The 20,740-nt window shown below is 54.4% G+C and overlaps 1 protein-coding gene across 1 annotated transcript; it reads left to right on the top strand.

Annotated features, from left to right (window-relative positions):
• Positions 1–447: 447 nt before the first annotated feature.
• Positions 448–2,064, top strand: ZNRF4 (zinc and ring finger 4). The gene has a single exon (XM_036315308.1). It carries the CDS (start codon positions 811–813, stop codon positions 1,891–1,893), a length of 1,083 nt encoding a protein of 360 aa, XP_036171201.1. The 5' UTR covers positions 448–810; the 3' UTR covers positions 1,894–2,064.
• Positions 2,065–20,740: the final 18,676 nt, after the last annotated feature.

The raw sequence follows: 20,740 nt of genomic DNA, 5'->3' as shown, positions 1-20,740 counted from the left end.
TACCAGGCAGTGAGGATGTGTGGCCACCCACCCCGGCCAGCCCCACCTTGCCCTTGGCCCTTCTCTCTCCCTTCAGATCAAGTCTAGTCAGACTCTGAGTGCACATGAACTCAGATTCTCCCTGGGTCACGAGAAATAGCCGGCACAGGGAGAAAGGTCACTGTAGACGGAAGAAATAGCCTGTGCCAAGGTCCTGGGGCAGAACCGTGCTCGGCACGTTGGAGGAACAGTAAGGTAACATTGGCACTTTCTTTGTTGGGTCACTGAGAGGCACAGGGAGGTGATGCCTGTGGAGTGTGAGTGTGAGTCCTGGATCTGCCACTCGGGGCCACAGGCTCACATAAGGCCTCACACAGTAGAGGAGCCGGGGGTGCTCCGAGGCTCCCAGAACACTTTCTGAAGACTGCTCCCCCCCCCCCCCCCCATTAGACACCTAGGAATTCTATCTCGACTACAGGCTCAGGCCGCTGGGGGCAGAATGTAAGTGGATGATGTCACAGAGGCTGGGGGCATCTAGAACCCTGAGGGGTCCTGGCCTCGGTGCCGTCTGCCAGCAAGGCCACCTGGCAGGTCAGTTCCTCCTGAGACCAGCCTTCAAAGACACAATGCAAAGGCGCCTGCCACCCGGAGCAGTTCCTGCCTAGGGCCGCCCGGGTCCCAGCCGCTCTGCTTACCTGCCTCTGAGCCTCCCATTTAAGCTACTTCCATTCCAGCCTGGGAGGCCCCGAGATGCCCAAAGGCCTCCCATCTGCCACCCCCAGTGGGACCTAGTTCACTCGGAGCAGGAGGAGGAGGAAGGGCGGGGTGGCCATGGGGCGGCAGCGGCGGGCCCTGGCCCTGAGGGCGGTCAAGGCCTCCCTGGTCCTCTTGGCGCTGCTGGTGCCCTCGCAGGCGGTGGTGCGGGCCGTGCTGGATGGCAACGCGAGCACAGTGGACTTCGCGGACTTGCCGGCCATGTTTGGCGCGCCCCTGGCCCCCGAGGGTGTGCGGGGCTACCTGATGGAGGCCAAGCCGGCTAACGCGTGCCACCCCATCGAGCGCCCGCAGCCGGTGGGCAATGGCTCCCTGGGCGCCATCGTGCTCATTCGGCGCTACGACTGCACATTTGACCTGAAGGTGCTGCACGCCCAGCAGGCCGGCTTCAAGGCCGCCATCGTGCACAACGTCTTCTCGGACGACCTGGTGCGCATGGCCCACGTCTACGAGGACCTGCGGCACCAGATCTCCATCCCCGCGGTGTTCGTGAGCGAGGCCGCCTCGCAGGACTTGCGGGTCATCCTGTGCTGCGACAGGTCCGCCCAGGTCCTCTTGCTGCCCAACTACCCGCCGTGCCCGGACCTGGACTGCCATCCCGTGCTGGCCATCTCCTGGGTCCTGGGCCGCACCCTGGCCCTGCTCATGTCCACCTTCTTCATCCTGCGACACCTGTGGAACTGGCTGTGGTCCAGGTGGGCCTACGGGCCCGCCGTGGTCAAGGAGCCGGCCTGCCGGAGGGCCCAGGTCCGGACCTTCACGCGGCTCAACGACGTGTGCGCCATCTGCCTGGACGAGTACCAGGAGGGCGAGCAGCTCAAGATCCTGCCCTGCTCCCACACCTACCACTGCAAGTGCATCGACCCCTGGTTCTCCCAGGCCGCCCAGCGCTCCTGCCCCGTGTGCAAGCAGTCGGTGGCCAGCACGGAGGACAGCTCCGACTCCACCATCGACAGCTTCTGCGACGAGGAGCCCGCCCTGCTGGGCCACCATGCCCCCATCTGCGCCATCCAGGCCCGGCTGCGCGCCCGGAGGCTGGCGCTGCTGGCCCGAGCCAGCCCACACCACTCCTGCAGCCCCACCTCCGTGGGGGGGGCCGAGGCGGCGGAGCCCTCTGAGCGGCCCCCAGACCCACTCTGAGGACCACAGACCGTGGCCGGCGAGGAGCGGGCTGGGGAGGGTAGCCATAAGTGTTTCTTCTAGTCTGTAGAGAATAAAAATGGGTTTGAAAGCCGTTTGTGCCCTGGCTGCTGTGGGGCCACCCGCCTCTGGCCCCTCATGCCACCCCCGTGATGAAGGCAGGGGAGCCCACGGCCGGCTGCCATTGTCTGTGGTGAGTGAGAAGATGTGGGCCGGCGGGGAGGCGGGAGGTAAGGTCTCTGTGTCCATCCCCAGGGGTGGCCATGCCCAGGCGGGTGCCTCGGTTCCAATCCTGGGCGCACGGCTGCTGATCCTGGATATGTTTATTCATGGTTCACTTAAATGTTTTTTAAAAAAAATAAACTTCTCATTTTGGAATCATTTTAGATTTAAGATAAATAGCTAAGGTTCTAGTGAGTTCTCATGTGCCCTCACCCGGCTTCCCGTGACGTTCACATCGTCCATAGCACAGCGTGTTCTTCATAACCAAGAAGGCAACATGGGTGCCTGTGATGGACGAAACGCCGGCTTTAATTTGAATTTCCCCCATCATTCCAACTTTTGATACTGGAAAATGTCAAACACACCCAAAGGAGAAAGAATAGAATAATGACCCCGCCCCCCTGTACCCATTACTCAGATTCAATAATGATTTCCTGTATTTTCTCCACTTTCACTCACTCCCCGCTCCCTTGCTATTTTGATGCAAATCCCAGATTTTTTTTTCATCTGTAAATATTTCAGTTTGGGTAGAGAAAGCAGCAGTTCTCAGCTGGGCGGGTATTTTCTCCCCAGCGGACACCTGGCAGTGTCTGGGTGGGTTTGGAAGCCATCACGGGGGCCGCGATTAGCCTCTCGTGGGTGGGAGCCAGGGATGCTGCTCAGTGACCAGCCCCAATGTCCACAGTGCTGAGGGGAGAGGCCTTGCTCTTTACGATAACGCCTCTCAAAAAACAACCCCACAAATACCAGTATCATGTTCAAAATAATGATTCCACTGGGGACACCTGGAAGTGTGAGCCGTCCTGGTGTCCCTTTCTTTTGTTTGTCTGAGTCAGGGTGACGGGCTCCTAACTCTCGTCATGGGGAGCTTTCCCCTCCATCTCTCTCTCTCTCTCTCTCTCTCTCTCTCTCTCTCTCTCTCTCTCTCTCTCAATTTTTCCTTGCTCTTTACTTGGTGAAGCAACTGGGTCATTCGCCCTTTGGTGATGTTCTTGGTCGTCTGGGTTTTGCCAATTGGGTGTCCCTGTGGTGTCATTTAACATGTTCCTCAATCCTGTGAATTTCCTGTGAATTTCTACTTGGATTCAGAGACCAACTCACTTGTGGTTTAATTTTATGGTGAACAAACAAGGTGCTGCGTCAGTCCCTAGCACGCCCCCTTTTGTAGAAGACTTGGGCCACTTTAAGGGTTCTTCTGGGATATGAGTGAGGGGCTCTTACTTGGCCATGGGGCAAGCATGATCAGGGAAGTCATGGCTCTGAGGCTGGAATAGTGAGAAGGAGGTGAGGATGCAGGAAGAATGTACCAGGCAGGTGGCACAGCACGTGCAAAGGCCCTGAGGCAAGACTAGGCCTCATGTGTTGGGAGGAACAGTGAGGAGGCCCATGCGACCAGAGCACAGTGAGGGAGCGGGGGAAAGAGAGGTAAGGGCAGGTGTGCAGGGCCTTATAAAGCTTGGTAAGGAATTCAGCTTTTATTCTGAGGAGCTGAGTAAAACCACTGGAGGTTTCAAGTAGCTAAAAAAAAAAAAAAAAAAAAAAATTCCTGTTAGCAATAGTTCCAGGTCTATTTTATAAATGAGGCAACTGAGGCCCAGAGAGGCCAAGTCGCTTGCTTGGGGTCACACAGTGTGTGGCGGTGATGGGATTTGGAGCCTGTAGTCTGGTCTTGGTGGATTCACAAGTGAGTGCTGGCATGTACTCAGAGGTTTTCCTTTTTACACACATAAGTGTTTTCCACCCGTGCTTTGCTGGAGCTGAGAACCCCTGAGGTGGTTTAGGGGAAGCTTTTCCCTTCTCTGATGGACGAAGGCAACGACGGGCCCTCAGCCGAGGCTTGTGTGTGTGCTGGGGGCTGGCCAACCAGAGCAGCTTCAGCACCTGGGGCTTGTTTGCTCATGAGCGTGAATAGTCAGTTCCGGGAAGGCGTGGAGGCCCCAGGTGTCCAGAGCCCAGGCTCCTGCCACCTCATTGCTCCGCATCCTCAGCAGGTGGGACAATACTATTTATTGGAGGCGGTGAGAACGGCACCAGGTGTCAGACCGGTGGCCTCAGACTGGACCTGGGTTCAGCAACCGTGGTACTTGAGTCCTGGCTAGGAAAGCAGTCAGAGCCAAGCCTCGAACTACGAGAGACCATCTATTTAGAAGATCACAGAGGTGGAAGAAACGGGCTCAGGAAACAAGTCACAGAGGCAAAAGAAGGTATTGGTAAGGAGCATGGGGGGAGGGAAGGGGGGAGGGGACGGGGGAGGGGGAAGGCACGGGGTGCTCCTGGGAGGGAGAGCGCACTGGTCCCCATCCTAAGGGTTTTGAGGGTGGAGAGTTTAGGGGAGGTCTCGGGGGAAGATCTCAATAGAATATTCAGCCACTTTCACACGTGTCCTTTCAGGGTCTAGGTCTCCACTGATTGGTCGGTGCTGGTGCTGGGACAGGGCGACATTATTCAATGCAGCTGGTCCTGAGGGCAGGGCTGGCATCCTTGACTGATTTTTCTGCTTTTCTGGGCCTGGAGCTGAAATACAACCGAAGCCTAGATGTTATCTCTAGGGAGGAAAGGTCAGGGGCCTAAACAATGACTAGTGAGATGCTAGGAGAGGAAGGCCCCCCTGGGAGCGAGGTCCCACCCTACAGTTGTCCCTTGCTAGACCCCTGGGGCTTTCCACCCTGGTGACCTGCTGTACCTGGCCCATCACGCTCGCTCTGCGCTTGTCTGTCTAACTGCCTAACACAGTACAGCTGCTTGAACTCCAGCCCTCACATCCGCATTCCCGTCAGGAAGAGGGGTGAGGAAGGGCTCCCCTCTCTAAAGACATTTCACAGAAATTCCACACATCACTTCTGCTCATAACCCATCGGCCAGAACGTAGTCACGTGGCTATACTTCCTGAAAGGAAGCTGGGAAATGGAGTTTTTATCCCGAGTGGCCAGCAGTGCAGCTGAAAACCATGGGCTCTGTTATGGAAAAGGAGAGGACAGGTGTTAGGAGTGGCCAGCGTTGCCTGCCTTTTAGATTCCTTGACGGTCACAGGCACCACAGGGGAGCAGGTACATCCCAGGCACCTGACTTCTTCCCACTATTAAATCTTTCTGAGCCTCAGTTTCCATCTGTAAACAGAGGGCAGTAGCAGCACCTGCCCTGCAGGGTTCCTTAAGCATGGCTGGTTGTACATAGTGCCTGACACCTACTAAGTCAGTGGTTCTCAACCTGTGGGTCACGAACAATGAAAATACATCCTGCACATCAGATATTTACATTATGATTCATAACAGCAGCAAAATTACAGTTGTGAAGTAGCAACAAAAATAATTGTATGGTTGGGGGTCACCACAACATGAAGAACTGTATTAAAGGGTCGCGGCATTAGGAAGGTTGAGAACCACTGTACTAAGTGATCTGTCAGTATCAATCAACTAAGGGACATGCCCACAGCCCGGCTATAAAAGTGGGTGATCAGCTCTGTGATGGGAGGAACTCAGGCGCTGTGTTAACTCAAATGGAGGTGCCTAACCCAACCCAGAGAATCTGGAAGGCTTCTTGGAGGTGGACTCTTCTGAGCAGAAGGAGCAGGGGTCCGTACTGCAAAAAGGAAAGTGATTCTGGCGGCTGGAACAGCATGAGCAAAGGCCCCAAGCAGCCTGGACTGGCATCTGGTGGGTGCCTAGATGCACACAGAGCCCTTGCCCCCAAATCAGGAATTGCCCCCTCGGAGAAGGGGCCTTAGCTTTATCACAGCCTCCTCAGTCCCCCAACAGCGAGGCTTGGGCCCTCCTCCAGCCGCCTCCAGGGAAGCTGGACGCTGCCAAGGACCGTCAGCCCATGCCAGCCCCTGGTCCTTCCTGGTGGCTGCTCTAGGTAAACACCAGTGGAGCCTCCTCATGCCCATCCAGGCAGCGGCCCATCTGTGTGGTCTAAGGGGCCGTGTGGCCAAATGGAGGGAGCTGAGACTCAGAGGAGGGGTGACCAGCCTTGGTGCAGGGATACTAGAAGCAGCCAGCATGACTACTGAGCACACACGGGCGGCCAGGTGCCTGCACGGACTCCTTGCGCCCTGAGCCAGGTTCCTGCGCATACCCCCATTTTCCAGAGGAAGAAACTGAGTCCGTGAAAGAGGATGTGTCTTGCCCAGGGCCACACACCTGGACGCTGACCGAGCCTGGTGCAATGGGGAGCTCGCTGCTGCAGCTGAGACAGCTTTTCCATTTTTAAATGGCTCCGCCTTCCAGTTCTGCAGCCTGCTGGCCTCCACTTCCCCAAGTGCGGTCGTGATGCCTCCTGTTTGTCTGATGACCACATGTGCTGACCACCTCCTCGTCCAAGCCTCTGCCGGGCACCTTAGACATAGCAGAGGCCAAGACAGACCCAGTCCCTGCCCAGGTGGGCACCCAGCCTAGTGGAGGGAAGGGACCGTGGCAAGGCAGTGTCGGGGTGAGTAGGCTGTGATAGGGCGCACAGGCGAGGGCTCAGAGGGGCACCTGCCCCAGCCTGGAGGGTCAGGGTAGGTTTCTCAGGTAGGGCATCCACCTCAAGACCCAAAGGATAGCCCTGACCGGTTTGGCTCAGTGGATAGAGTGTCGGCCTGCGGGCTGAAAGGTCACAGGTTTGATTCCAGTCACGGGCATGTACCTTGGTTGCGGGCACATCCCCAGTGGCGGGTGTGCAGGAGGCAGCTGATCCATGTTTCTCTCTCATGGATGTTTCTAACTCTCCATCCCTTTCCCTTCCTCTCTGTAAAAAAATCAATAAAATACTTTTTTTTAAAAAGACCCAAAGGATAGAACAGAAGCAGCTGGGCAGGGGTGGGAAGGGTGTTCCAGGGGGGAAGGAACAGCATTGCAAGGACTCAGAGTCTTAAAGGCACAAGGGCTCTTAAACGTTTGGACGTCTCCCCAGCTCCAGGCACACACCCACTTGTAGTTATAACAAATAATGTCACTTCAAGTTCCTAACCACGCCCTCTTCGGCAGCCTGAAAATGCTAGGGTTCTATTATTCTAGAAGACAAATGAAAGTAGGTCCTTTTATAACCAAATCCAGTGTCCAGACTAGGAATCAGAGGCCCAGAGAGGTTTAGTGACTTGCCCTGGGACAAGCATCTCAGCAGGGACAAAGCTGGCATTCAAACCTGAAGAGCCTATCTTTGGAGGCTGTTGGCATCACTTCTATACGATCCCCGTCCCCGTGAAGAGTGGTGGGAATGAAGGGGTGAATAGTGGAATGAGAAGCAGAGTGATCACCCCTCTCCTCTCAGGCCAGGGAGCTTAGGGCATTCCTCACCCTGCCCAAGTCCCAGTTCCTCCTCCCAACCTCTTTTGGTGGGTGCCAATCCTCTCTGATTTGGATTGAGGACAGTGTGTTCTTCACCTCCTCTACTCCACCCCCCCTGCTCCTAATGATAGGACCAGTGAGAAGCAAATTCCAAGGAACTGTTACTGCCACTCCCAGCAGCCAATGGAGGCAGCTGCAATATGGCGGAGGCCACAGGAGGCTGGCTGCCAAGATCTCAGCCTAGGCGGCATCTGAAAAGGGGGAAGAGAAGGGGATCTGCAAAGGCTGACTCATCACCTGGTTCTCTTTCTTTCCTCCTCCCCTGTCCCCGCCTCCTCCCTACTTCGTTCTCTTCCTTGCCCATCCCTTCCAGCCTCCAAGCCGAGCCCAGGAGGGGAGGACGTTTTTTAGGAACAGATGGCTGCCTTCTTTGCCCAGCGCTCTGCCAGTTAACGCCGCCTGTAATTAAACTTCCCACAAATTAGCTGTCAGCCACGCTAAAGGGAACCGTCCCTCTCAAATGCCACCTTGACTTGCTGAATTGTGAGCCTTGTTGACAAAATAATTAAGGGCAGAGGGAGGCGACCAAAATTTGGAGCCTTTCCCCCCTAATATCTCTACCCGTGTCCAAGGCCAAACACGCCCCTCCAGGACTTGCAAGGCTTTTTTTTCTGAGGTCCCGTGAGTTAATGCCACCCGTTTGGGAGGAATTGCTAGTGAGCAACTTGTGGGCCAGGCACTGCGCTAGGAGCCGGCGACACAACGGTGATCAAGGTAGACACAGTCATTGCCTTCTCGGAGCTCACATCCGTGTCACACATTTTTTATAGCAAAGGAAATAAATGAAGTTGTTACAGCTGGGGAAAAGCATTCCGAGAGAAAGAACAGCCAGTGCAAAGGCCCTGAGGCAGGACCAGTCGCGAAGGGAGCTGGACCAGGTGCAGAGGGAGGAAAGGGGAGAAGTGGGCCAATTTGGGGATAGACTTTGCAGGCAGCAGTGACAGGATTGGCTGATATATCGTGAGGAAGAAGAGGGTAAGAAAAAGGGAAAGAAGGGAGCGGCCAACTCCCAGATGTCTGGCCTGGGGGCAGAAGAAATGGATAGCTGATCAACAAAGATGCCAGAGTCCCATAGAGCAGTGGTTCTCAACCTTCTGGCCCTTTAAATACAGTTCCTCATGTTGTGACCCAACCATAAAATGATTTTTGTTGCTATTTCATAACTGTAATGTTGCTACTGTTATGAATCATAGTGTAAATATCTGATATGCCGGATGGTCTTAGGTGACCTCTGTGAAAGGGTCGTTCGACCTCCAAAGGGGTCGCGGCCCACAGGTTGAGAACCGCTGAGCTGTTCACAAAAAGAAAAGTCTTTAGCCTCATGCAGGCCAATTGCCAAGGTCCAGGGAGTGTGGTTGGATGGAGTGAGGCCCCCAGTCCAGGCCTCGCACCCCAGGCTCCCCTGGGGTTGGGTGGCCCAGCATTAAGGATGGAGGTGAATGCTACCCACAACTGTTAGGATATAATCAGGTCCTGATGGCTGCAGAACCAAGCCCCCAGGACACCCCAGGGGAGACCAGGATGTGCCTGCCAAATGCCCATGGGCTGCAGAGGCTTAAGGTCCAGCTCTCTGGGGTCAGAGGAGGGTTATGGGAGCCTCGCCAGGCAGGCAGGAAGGCCAACACGGACCTCTGCGTTCTTGCTCCTCCCAGGATACCTTGCAGCCCCACAGGACAGATTTCAGGCCCCCAAAGCACCTCAGGGCCTTTGCACAAGCTGTACGTGTTACTTGTTCGCCTCCTTCACTACTCCTTTCTTATCCTTCAGGTCTTTGCTCAGGCACCGCTTCGTCCAGGAAGCCTCCCTGATGCCTCAGCCTGAGTTAAGTGCTTCCTTGAGGTCCCCTCCCAGGTCTGTGCTTACACCATTATGGCCCTGGCCACCCTGTGTTGTACCCACCCGACACCGTGTCTGTCCTCTTCCCCCATGGACTGGGAACCCCAGGAGGTCTGGATCTGCCTTTGTCACTCTCTGTTCCCACTGCCCAGCAGAGTTGGTGGCACACCGTAGGCTCAATAAATAATAGTAAATAATAACAGAGCTTATCGGAAACCCTTGGGGCCAGATGTGTTTCAGAATTCAGAATGTCCTAGAATTTAGGAAAATATTGGATGCAGTCAGCAAGTGTTATATGGAACTATCCACCAGGGCCTGGGCCAGCCCCTCCCCCTCCAATCAAACACAGTAGCAATATAATAGGAACATTCACAAAAATGGGATCAATAGAGCTTATTAATAGCTAAAGGCCATTAACTCTTGATCTCAACGAGTTTTAGAGTCATCCTGATGAAAACTTTCTGTTTTTAGAGCTTTATTTTAAATAATTTATTTTTATTGATTGCAGAGAGGAAGGGAGAGGGAGAGAGAGATAGAAACATCAATGATGAGAGAATCATTGATTGGCTGCCTCCTGCATGCCCCACACTGGGGATCCAGCCCGCAACCTGGGCATGTGCCCTGACCAGGAATCGAACCGTGATCTCTTGGCTCATAGGTCAACGCTCAACCACTGAGCCACACCGGCTGGGCTGTTTTTAGCTTTTTAGATGTTGGAGTTGTGGGTGAGGAACTGGAGTTGTTGGCTTGTGGCCAATGTTTGTTGTGTGCCTTCACCTGCTTGGGCACAGAGAGGCAGTGTTTGCCTTGATCAAGAGCATGGGGTGTTTCAGGGCCTGGTTCAAATGCCAGCTTTGCCCACTTTGGAACTGTGGGGTGGGGACAGGAAACACCACCTTCCAGAACCTTGGTTTTTCCATCTGTAAAATGGACATGATAATGTACCTAATTTGCCATGCTGTTGGTGGAGAGGATTAAATAATTTCGTTTATATTTAATTTGTATGAAGTGCTTGGAATGTCACCAGGCCACTGTAAGTCCTCAAAAGCTATTTGTAAGCTGTATTTATTAAATTTAAAAAATAATAATTAAATAGACTGGAGAAGACTGAGGATAATTAAGATTATAGGCACCATAATCACCGAGAAAGTCACAGTGAGCAAAGATGTTCATTTCGAGGCATGCGATGAGACTTCAGGACAAACACAAAAGTGTAGAAAACAAGAAGAAAAGTATTACGTTTTCTCTCTCTCTCAATTAAAAACACACGTCCTGCCCTAGCTGGTTTGGCTCAGTGGATAGCGCGTGGGCCTGCGGACTGAAAGATCCTAGGTTCGATTCCAGTCAAGGGCACATGCCTGGGTTGCGGCTCGATCCCCAGTGGGGGGCGTGCAGAAGGCAGCCAATCAATGATTCCCTCTCAGCATTGACGTTTCTCTCTCTCTCTCCCTCTCCCTTCCTCTCTGGAATCAATAAAATATATTAAAAACAAAACAAAAACAAAAAACACACGTCCTCAGGGTCTTTTCTGGGGTGACAGAACTGCTGTTTATAGAGATAGTGGTTACACAGGTGTATATATTTGTCAAGACTCCTCGAACTGCATATTTAACCTCAATACAGGCAAAAACCCCCCACACATACAGATGAATGCCCGAACGCGTGCTTGCAGTCTCCTCCACGGCTGGTGGGAATGCAGCGTGCCACAGCCCCTCTGGGCAACCGTTCGGCAGCTTCTTAAAAAGTTAAACACACACCTACCATATGACCCAACCATCCTCCTGGGTGTTTGCCCAAGAGAAATGAAAGCATATGTCCACACGAAGACGTGTCTGACAATGTTCGAAGCAGCTTATTCAGAACAGCCAAACACAGGAAACAACCCAAATGCCCAGGAACCAGCGACCAGCTAAATGAGCCGGGCCCCTCCACACACGGGAATGAGCCCCCAGGAGGAGTGAGCTATACTCAGACACGCAACCACTTGGAGTGAAAGACGCCAGATTCCAGACTATGTCCTGTATGATTCTATTTATAGCAATTTTAAAAATAGGCCAAGGAAACTGTGATGATGGAGAGCAGAAAGAGTTACCTAGGGTGGTGGTAGGTGGGGGGCGGGGTACTGACTGGAAGCGGGCCAGGAATCCTTGCCTGGTGGAAGGAGGCATGCTGCAAAATGCAAGGGAGCCCTGGAAAACTCAGCCAGAATTAGTGCAAAAGAACCCAGGGTGACATTTCCCCCCCCCCCGCAGGAAAAACAAAGTATCAAAATTTTAAATAAAGACCGTATTTGACCTTGCACTTGCTAGCCTCACCTCCACTTCCCTCTCCCTGCTGGGGTTGGGCAGACGTGCACCCAGCCCTACACTTCAGATTTGTGCCTTGGCTGTGTGGAAGTTACACCTCAATGAGAAAGTTAAGGAAAAAAGAGACCAGGTGCACAAAACAACCTTATTTACTCTCGAGAACCCACATTTTTTTTTTTTTAAGTCCATTAGGATGCGTCTGGGAGAGAAAGGGGATAAAGGAAGAAGAAAAAAGTATGGAAAGCCAGTCGCGGTGGCGTGGGGATGGGATCAAATAAATGTTTGTTGAATAAAGACGGCAGTGAACAGGGCACGGCTCCCGGCAGCACCCGGGAGCGCCCAGTAAATAAGCAAGTGAAGAAGGTAGTTAAGAGGTGAGCCCTGCACGCCGTCCTCCCCTCCGGCCTCTGCCACCCCTGCCGGCTTGGCAGCCCCTGACCGCAGCCTCGCTGCCTCCCCTTTCCTCCGCCGCCTGCACCTCTGGCTGGGAGCGGGAAGGAGCGGTGACGGCCCGGTGGTGGGTCCCTCTTCCCCATGAATGATCCCGTGAGCCCTCGGAGGGCAGGGACCGGGTGCCATTTCGCTACCGCTGTTTCCCCAGTGAGCTCTCGGGCTGGCATTCGGCGGGCGCTCAATACACGTGCAATTGTCCTGCAAGATCACATCTCCGGGGCCTTTTGACTGCTCGGAGGTGCAAAGGGGAGAAGGGTCTTTAGCCTTCGGGCTCCTCTGGGGAGACGGTGCACCCCTGAGCTCAGAGGGGGGCAGGGCAGGCAGGGGTCTCTAAGTCCAGCCCCTTCTCGCCGGGGTCAGAGCCCAGCGAGGGGCATGAGTAGGCGGGGGTCTCACAGTCAGGAGTGGGTACAGGTGCCACCCCGGGGGGGAGGGGGCGCGTGCGCGAGGCTGCGGGACCCCACCCCCCTTGCTTCGGACTGGCTCCGCTTTCCTGGGGGCGACGGGAGAACGGCCTCCAGGCTGGCCAATGGGAACGTGGAGTGGGCGCATTACCTCATCAGGCAGCACGGCCATTGGCTGAGGGCTCCCGATGGGCGGGAGCCGAGGAGCAGATGGGACCAGCGGGAAGGGTCTTGGCAGAGGAGGAAGAGAAAGAGAGGGAGGGGAGGAAGCCCGCGGATGAGAACACTGCAGTGTTTGCCTGGCTGTGAGCGGGTCTTTATCGTGTGTGTTTCGCCCTCTACTCCCTGTCGCCCCCTTTGCCTGGCCATCCCAAGACTGATTTTAGGGGGGAAGCAGGAGGGAATGAAGGGTCCCCTCACTCCCTCCGAAATTAGGAGCCCCCTCCCCCAAACACACAAAGTGTCCCCAAGGCAGCATGGACAGACCCCCTTCCCCCAAATCAAACAGGACCTCAGTTTGCCAGTCCGCCTGGGACATCACCATTCATCCCACAGGGCATAGCCGGCCATGGAGCACCCGCAGTTTGCAGGCAGTGCCTCTCTGGGCCTCAGTTTTCCTCTGTGTGAAATGGGGTTGATAAAAGTCCCCACGTCTGGGAGGTGGGTGCTGTGAAGATCCATTCATTCAGCTAACAAGCACACATTGAGCACTTACTGTATCCCAGGCCCCTGTTGGGTAATGGGGATACAGCAGTGGCCAAGGCAGGCCTCGGCCCAGCTCCTTGACCTTAGGCCTGGTGAGAAAACAAACATGAACAGATGGACATCCATTTCAGAGGGCCTCAGTGTTAGTCTTATGCGGAAAATAAAAGCAAGGGGAGAAGGTGTAAGGAGAATGAGTTGGAAGCTGCTTTAAGCTCAACAAAGAGGGCTTCCCTGAGGAGGTGATGTTTAGATAGAATAAAAAGAAGCATTGAGAAGATTTGGGGGAGTAGCATTCCAGGCAGAGGGAGCCAGCAGGTGTAAAGGTCCTGAGGCAGGACTATACCTGGCGTGTTGAAGGAACAGCAAGGAGGCCCATTGGCTGGAGCAGAGGGAGGGAGGGAGGGAGGGAGGGAGAGAGAGGGAGAAGGTGAGGGCAGGAAGGGGACTGGGACAGGTCATGCAGAGGCTTGTGGGCCACAGAGAGAACTTGGACTTTCTACCCTAAAGGAGGTGAGAGCCTTGGAGGGCTGTGAACAGAGAAGAGACAGGACCTGACTTGGGTGACCACAGGTGTGTGTCCCCTCCTCCCCCCATGGCTGTGTCAGGGAGGATGGACTGTGGGAGGATGGACTAGGGTGGGAGCAGGGGGACCAGGGTGGAGGGGACTGCGCACTGGTCCAGGTGGGTGATGACGGAGCCAGACCAGGGTAGGAGCCATGGAGGGAGCCAGAAGTAGATGAGATCCAGATAGATTTTGGAGCCAACAGATTTCATTCCAGAGCAGGAGTGGTGAGCAGTAGCAGAATAATTGGGCGGCCTTTCCCTCCCCTACTTCACCAGGCCTCTACACTCTAGACCACGTGAGTGAGTGAGCCACCCCTGGCTGAGAGGGCCAGGGAATGGTATGCCTGGGCCCTGACTCAGGCTTCCTGTCCAGGCGTCTTTGACTCATCCACAACCCCCAATCCTCACTGGAGTCCAAGTGTGCCCCCCAAGTGAGACCAGTAACACATCACAGCCCCCCACAGGCTTTCTGCAGGGTCCCCTCACCCTCTTGGCTGAGAACCCCAACTCTGCAACCCTAGCCGGCCCGATACCTAAATCTCCCCTTGGTGGTTAGTGTGGTGTTGTCTTGCATACCTCCAGGACTGGGAAACTCGCTCTTTTTGGCTGCATAGAAGATCTTACGATTGACCCCCAAATCTGCCTCCATCAGCAGGGATATCTTTGTTTTTCATTTTATTTTTAATGCAAAACCAGACTTGTTTGTACACACACCCATGAAGGAAAGCAGTCTTCTGTCAGATGGGGAAGATTAAGATTCTGACGTGGCTGATTTGGGGACCTACGGCCACGGGAGGGCTTGCGTTGCTGCCGTCAGATGTGAGGTCTATTCACCTGACACTTCAGCAGGCTTTTGAAACAGCTCTTCCTCCTCAGGGCCTGCTTGCCCGATCCCTGTGACATACACGCTGCCGTTCCAGGTGGTTGGTGTACTTCTGTTTGCCCAGGTACTTCCCCATGAAGGGCAAGGGGTCAGAGTCATTGCTGGCAGCAGCGGCGGTCTTCGGATCCAGCGGGCGTTTGGGTAACTTGTTCTGCAGAGCAGACTAGAGCGTGCTAGCCAGTTCCCCGGTTTTCTCTCAGGCCTCTTACTCACCGAAAGGCAGAGTTTACCCTCTCGTCCTCTTAGATATCTCAGGAATTGCTTCCCATGCTCTCTCTCCACTTCAGTTTGGTCTTCAAAGAATGAGGCAGCCCGAGGTTCTCCCGGGCCTTCAAGGTGGTAACAGGCCATGGATACCTAAGCACCACTGTGGGGCAGCTCGTCAGATGCCGTGGGATTAATAGCCGCCCGATGCGCCACAGAGAGGGGGTGCTGGGCTGCCATCTCAGCTTTAGGGAAAACCAGGCATAAGCAGGGCTTGGCAGAGAGATCTTTTAAAATATACATCTGAGCTTGCTCCCATCACCCCCAGTCTCCGCAGTCAGCCTGAAAAGACCCGGGGAAGTCTGGTCTCTGCAGACGTCTCCCGCTCAGCCCTCCCAGTCCCAGCCAGCGTAGCCTGCCTACTTCCTCCTCAACCTTTGCACAAGCTGTTCTCGCTCTACTCCGAAGGCCCTTCTCCCTCCCTCCCTCTCTTCCTCCCTCGCTCTCTTCCTCCCTTCCTCCCTCTCTTCCTCCCTCCCTTCCTTTTTTTCTTTTCTTGCCTGCCTCTTTGACACCTCTTTAGGTGTCAGCCCTTCTAGGAAGGCTTCCCCCCACCCCTGGGGGAGGTAAGGAACCGCTTGGTCCCTCCCGCACACATTTGTATCTCCCCCAACTGGCCTTGTAAATTAGAATAACCACTCGCCTGCTGCCCACCTCTAAATTGGTGGCTGCCTGCAGGGCTCTGAAAGTCACCAGCCTCGACTTCTGTGGAAATTTGATTCTCCCCAGAACTGCACCCCCCAACCCACCACCCCCGGCTCTCCCTGGGGGCATCATTAGTTTAAAACCATCTCCTCTGATCTGCTCACCACAGGCCACCTCCCGAGAAGCACTGCCACTTGCCCAGCCCCTTGTGAAGAGTGAGTGACTAACAGCCATTAGATTAATGGGAAAGGCGCAGCATTTTCGTTTCGGCTGCCTCTACAGACTAAATGTTCCCGTGTAATTACAATTAAGGACACTCTCGGATGTGCCTGCTCCTGGCTTTCTTGCCTCTCTCCTCCGATTTCCCCTCTGCTTCGGCCTTCTCGTCCTCAGCTCCCTTCCCCACCTCCTCCGTCCCCGAACCTGCCTGCCCAGAAACTCCGTTTTTTCTTTCTTCCTGCCTCTCTTCGTGTCTGCCTGTCCTCTTTCTCAGTCGCTGCCTCTCCTTCTATAGCTCAAATTCCGTAATCTTTCCATGTCTTTCTCCATCGCTTCCTGTCTTCGCTGGTCTGCCCCTCCTTTTCTTTCTGTCTTTGCCAGTCTCCAGAGTCCTTCTCGCCCCGTTGTCCAGGTCCAGCTTGCATTTTAAAGTGCACAAGCCTCACGTGTGTGGCCTAAGAATCATCGCATGGGTATACACCCGCGTAGCCACCACCAGGTCAAGACAGAACGTTCTCGTCCTCAGAGCTCCCGCTGTGCCCCCTCCCAGTCAGGCCTCCTCAAGGGTAAATGTGGTTCTTTTCTTAAATTTTTTAGTTTTTATTTCACAGAGAGGAAGGGAGAGGGAGAGAGAGATAGAAACATCAGTGATGAGAGAGAATCATTGATCAACTGCCTCCTGCACCCCCCCCCCCCCCCCCCCACTGGGGATCGGGCCTGCAACCAGAGCATGTGCCCTGACCGGGAATTGAACCTTGACCTCCTGATTCATAGGTCAATGCTCAACCACGGAGCCACACCAGCTGGACTTGTTTTTTTTCTTCTTTTTCTTTTCCTACCCTGATCCTGGGACTGAGCACCCTCTGCCTTCCCCAGGTGCCCCTCCAGGGCAGGGCCAGGCGAGGGGCCATGTGCCTAGGACCCTGAGAAGCCTCCTGTGGATGAAATGGCCCTTCCCAGAAGCCAAGTATGGGCCCCAGAGGCCCCCAAGGGACTTACAGGCCAGGGCCTGGGAGACAGAGGTCCCTGTGTAGCCAGGACACCCTTTGTCCTAACGCTCTTTAGGTCCTGGTTCAAAAAATCTGACATTATTGCTTACCAGGCTCTTATGAAGACAAAGGCCCTCCCAGGTCCTTGACCAGACCTATAGGTGAGCCTTTTAGCACAGGGGACCTTGAGGGACCGGGGGCCTTCACTTCTCCTTCACCTGTATGGACAGCAAAACTGAGGCCCAGCATGGGACCTGCCCAAGGGCACAGAGTGAGTCCGGACCCGGTAGAGTTAGGACCCAGGTCTCCTGGGGACCAGGGCAGGCTGGTCCCTGTTCTTTCCTGAGCCTCAGTTTTCCCCATATGTGAAATGGGAGGTTGAGGGTTGAGTTAGGAGATGCTGGTCTCTTGGCTGTGAATCTGAGGCTTTGGTCCCTGCCCCACTCAGGTGGGCAGTACCACGGAGAGCAGCAGGGGTGGGGATCGGGATGCGTGGGTGGGGAAGCTTTCCTCCTGCCTGTAAAGTTCAAGGTCAAATGTGGGCCTCCCAGGAGGGAGAGCAGGTTATGATACGCACACTATCCCCTGTGTGGTGTTGTGAGTTTGTCAGCACTTTCCCTGGTGAAATAAGACACAGGAAGGATAGGTTTTGATAGAGGGAAGGACTGGGCTTCTGAAACGAATCTAATCCTGACTCATCCTGTCGGAATCCCAGATTCTCCCTGACCTGTCCCGCCTCCACGCCTGGTCAGTGGCCCATCCCTGGTACACTTCAGCGTCAGTCCTTTGCTTAGGGGAGTCTGCCCTCGGGGCCATGCTTTCCCTTCCTGCCCGCCCTACCCAAAGCCGCCCAGTCTCTGAAAACAAGGCTTTCCCAGCCTGACACATTTTTCCTCTCCCCGACAGTGACCTAGCCCAGGGCTGTGCCTCTAGTTGCAAAGCTATCCTAATATATAAAGACCCAGGGTCCGTCATGACCCAAATGTTCAGATGGATGACCGAACACCAGGCTAGGTTTCTGGCTGGCATGGTGGAAGTCAGTCCTGGGTCCCAGAGGCATGGCGGGAGTTGGTCCTGGGTCTCGGCCGCCCATGGCGGGAGTCACACGGCGCGGCGGCAGGAGGAAACTGTAGGCCCCAGCTGCCCTCAGCGCAGTGGTGGAAGGGAGCTGTGGGAACCGAGCCATGCTGCGATCGGACTGGCCTGTTGGCCCCCCCCCCCACCCCCCCCGCCGCCCTGGCCTGCAGGCCCAGGGAACAAGAGCCATGCTGCGATGGGACTGGACCCTATCTGAGGGGTCCTGGATTGTGAGAGTGTACAGGCTGGGCTGAGAGACCCCCCCAAAGTGAACAAATTTTCATGCACCAGGCCTCCAGTAATATTTATAATGACCTTCCTCCCCTTCCTCCTCCTCCTCCTCCTCCTCCCCCTCCTCCTCCTCCTCCTCCTCCTCCTCCTCCTCCTCCTCCTCCTCCTTGCATTTACTGAACAATCACTGTGCCAGGCATTGTGCTAATGGCTTGACCTGAATCTTCTTGGATAATCCATTGTTCACCAGACTTTGAAGACAAGCACAACCATTATCTCCATTTTACAGCTGAGTACACTGAGGCACAGAGAGGGTGCAATATTTTGGCTAAGGTCATGCAGCCAGTGAGTGGCAGAGCTGGGATTCGAACCCAGGTCTGGATGACCTCCCGATGCCACCCCGACTGGAAGTGAATGTCAGAACATAAGCTCAGCTTCTCTTCCCTCCATGTGGCTGAAACTTGGTTTACAGACACCAGAACGCCTGTTGTCAGCAGCTCCTCTGGCCTCTGATAAATCGAGAGAATTAAAATCCATTTAGAGGGAAATCTCTAAATAGGTCTGTGTTGTGTTTTGTGTGTGTTTTTTCCTGTCTTTTTCCCCCTGCTGTCTCCGCCTGGGTAATGTATTCCAGGAGCAGAACTGAATCTGACTTAATTGAATTTAAAAGCAGGTATTACATCTGCACCTTGTAAGCAAAGGCGAGTGGAGGAATCGCTGCGAGATGGAGCGTTTCTCTCCAGTGTCGCCTGGATCTTTGTGCCAAGGAAGTGGCGTGGCGAGAATCTTCGTTCAGGGCTACTTTCTGGGGCTCTCCCGGGGCTGGGCCCTAAAAGGGTGGGGTTTGGAGGGGGAGAGGCCATGGGGACTTGCAGGTGAGGGGCTCCTGGGCCTCTGAGAATGGACACAGTGAACCCTGTTGCCTGCCAAGGCCGACTTCGGAGGTGGGGCCAACCAAAAGCTGATGTGTCACCTCCTCCCGGCTGCCTGCTAGCCCCACCTCCAAACCGTGTCCCCATCTGCCCCTTCTCACCGTCTCCCCTGCCTCCACCCTGACCTGAGCACCCATCATCGCTTGCCTGGACTCACTGTTCCATCCACAGCAGTCAAAATGACCTTTTTTTTTTTTTTTTTTTTTTTTAAGAGACGGGGTCTCACTATGTTGTCCAGGTTGGAGTGCAGTGTCTATTCACAGGCGCGATCCCACTACTGGTCAGCACGGGAGCTTTGACCTGCTCTGTCTCTGACCTGGGCCGGTTCACCCCTCCTTAGGCAACCTGGTGGCCCCCTGCTCCCGGGAGGTCACCATACTGATGCCGAACTTAGTGCAGACACCTGATCGGCATAGCGCCCTACAGCCCAGAACTCCTGGGCTCAAGCAATCCTCCAGCCTCAGCCTCCCGAGTAGCTGGGACTACAGGTGCTCACCACCAGGCCCGGTTTTTTTTTTCTTTTTAAATTGTAACTCTTTTTTTAAAAAAGTATTTTTTTAAAAATATTTTATTGATTTTTTACAGAGAGGAAGGGAGAGGGATAGAGAGCCAGAAACATTGATGAGAGACACCGATCAGCTGCCTCCTGCACACCCCCCACTGGGGATGTGCCCGCAACCAAGGTACATGCCCTTGACCGGAATCGAACCTGGGACCCTTCAGTCCGCAGGCCGACGCTCTATCCACTGAGCCAAACCGGTTCGACTAAAAAAAAGTATTTTTAAATTTATTTCAGAGAGGAAGGGGGAGGTAGAGAGAGATAGAAACATCAATGATGAGAATCACTGATTGGCTGCCTCCTGCACACCCCACTTTGGGGATGGAGCCCGCAACCTGGGCATGTGCCCTGAACGGGAATCAAACCCTGACCTCCTGGTTCCTAGGTTGATGCTCAACCATGGAGCCACGCTGCTGGGCAGAACTTCGTATCTTTTAAGGCTGCGTAATATTCTGTTGTCTGGATGGACCGCATTGTGTTTATCCACCACGTCAGTGGACAGGGGTTGTTTCCAACGTCTGGCTGTTGTGAATCATGCTGTTATGAACATGGGTGTGCAAACGCCTATTAGAATCCCTGCCTTCAATTCCTTTGGAGATACACCCAACAGCAGAATCGTGTTGTATGATAATTCTATGCCAGAATGATTTTTAACAAATGCCACTCACTCTCCGTTCTAAATTCTTCCCTGGCTCCCTTTTGTCCACAAGAAAGTTGACACACCTTCCCAGGGCCCTCCAGGCCCTGCCAACTTCTCACGTTGCATCTTCCACGACGTTTCCATCTTCCAGCCCCACCAAACTACCTTCACGCGCCCAGGCCTTCACACATGCTGGTTCCCCTCCCTCCTGAGGGCTCTTCCCCATTTCGTATTTCGGTTTGATATCTTGAAAGAAAATACATATTTTTATTGATTTCAGAGAGGAAGGGAGAAGGAGAGAGAGATAGAAACACCAATGATAAGAGAGAATCATTTATCTGTTGCCTCCTGCACTCCCCACACTGGGGATCGAGCCCGAAACTCAGGCATGTGCCCTGACCAGGAATCAAACTGTGACTTCCTGGTTCATAGGTCAACGCTCAACCACCGAGCCACGCCAGCAGGCTTGGTCTGATATCTTAATTCCGCCTCAGCCTTCCCCTCTCAGCTTTTTCTGACCCTGGGGAGCCTTCCCTGGTCTCCCAGGCTGGATCAGGCATCCCCTGTGCGTCCGGAGCGGCCCGAGCCTCC

The sequence above is a fragment of the Myotis myotis genome, unplaced genomic scaffold (genome assembly GCF_014108235.1).
Source record: "Myotis myotis isolate mMyoMyo1 unplaced genomic scaffold, mMyoMyo1.p scaffold_m19_p_6, whole genome shotgun sequence".
NCBI classification, from domain to species: domain Eukaryota; kingdom Metazoa; phylum Chordata; class Mammalia; order Chiroptera; family Vespertilionidae; genus Myotis; species Myotis myotis.
The sequence above is the reverse complement of the archived record's forward strand: the minus strand, read 5'-3'. Positions and strand labels throughout refer to the sequence as shown.

Excerpts from the sequence above, each read along its gene's own strand:
- ZNRF4 (XM_036315308.1), top strand. The coding sequence starts at position 811 with ATGGGGCGGCAGCGGCGGGCCCTGGCCCTGAGGGCGGTCAAGGCCTCC.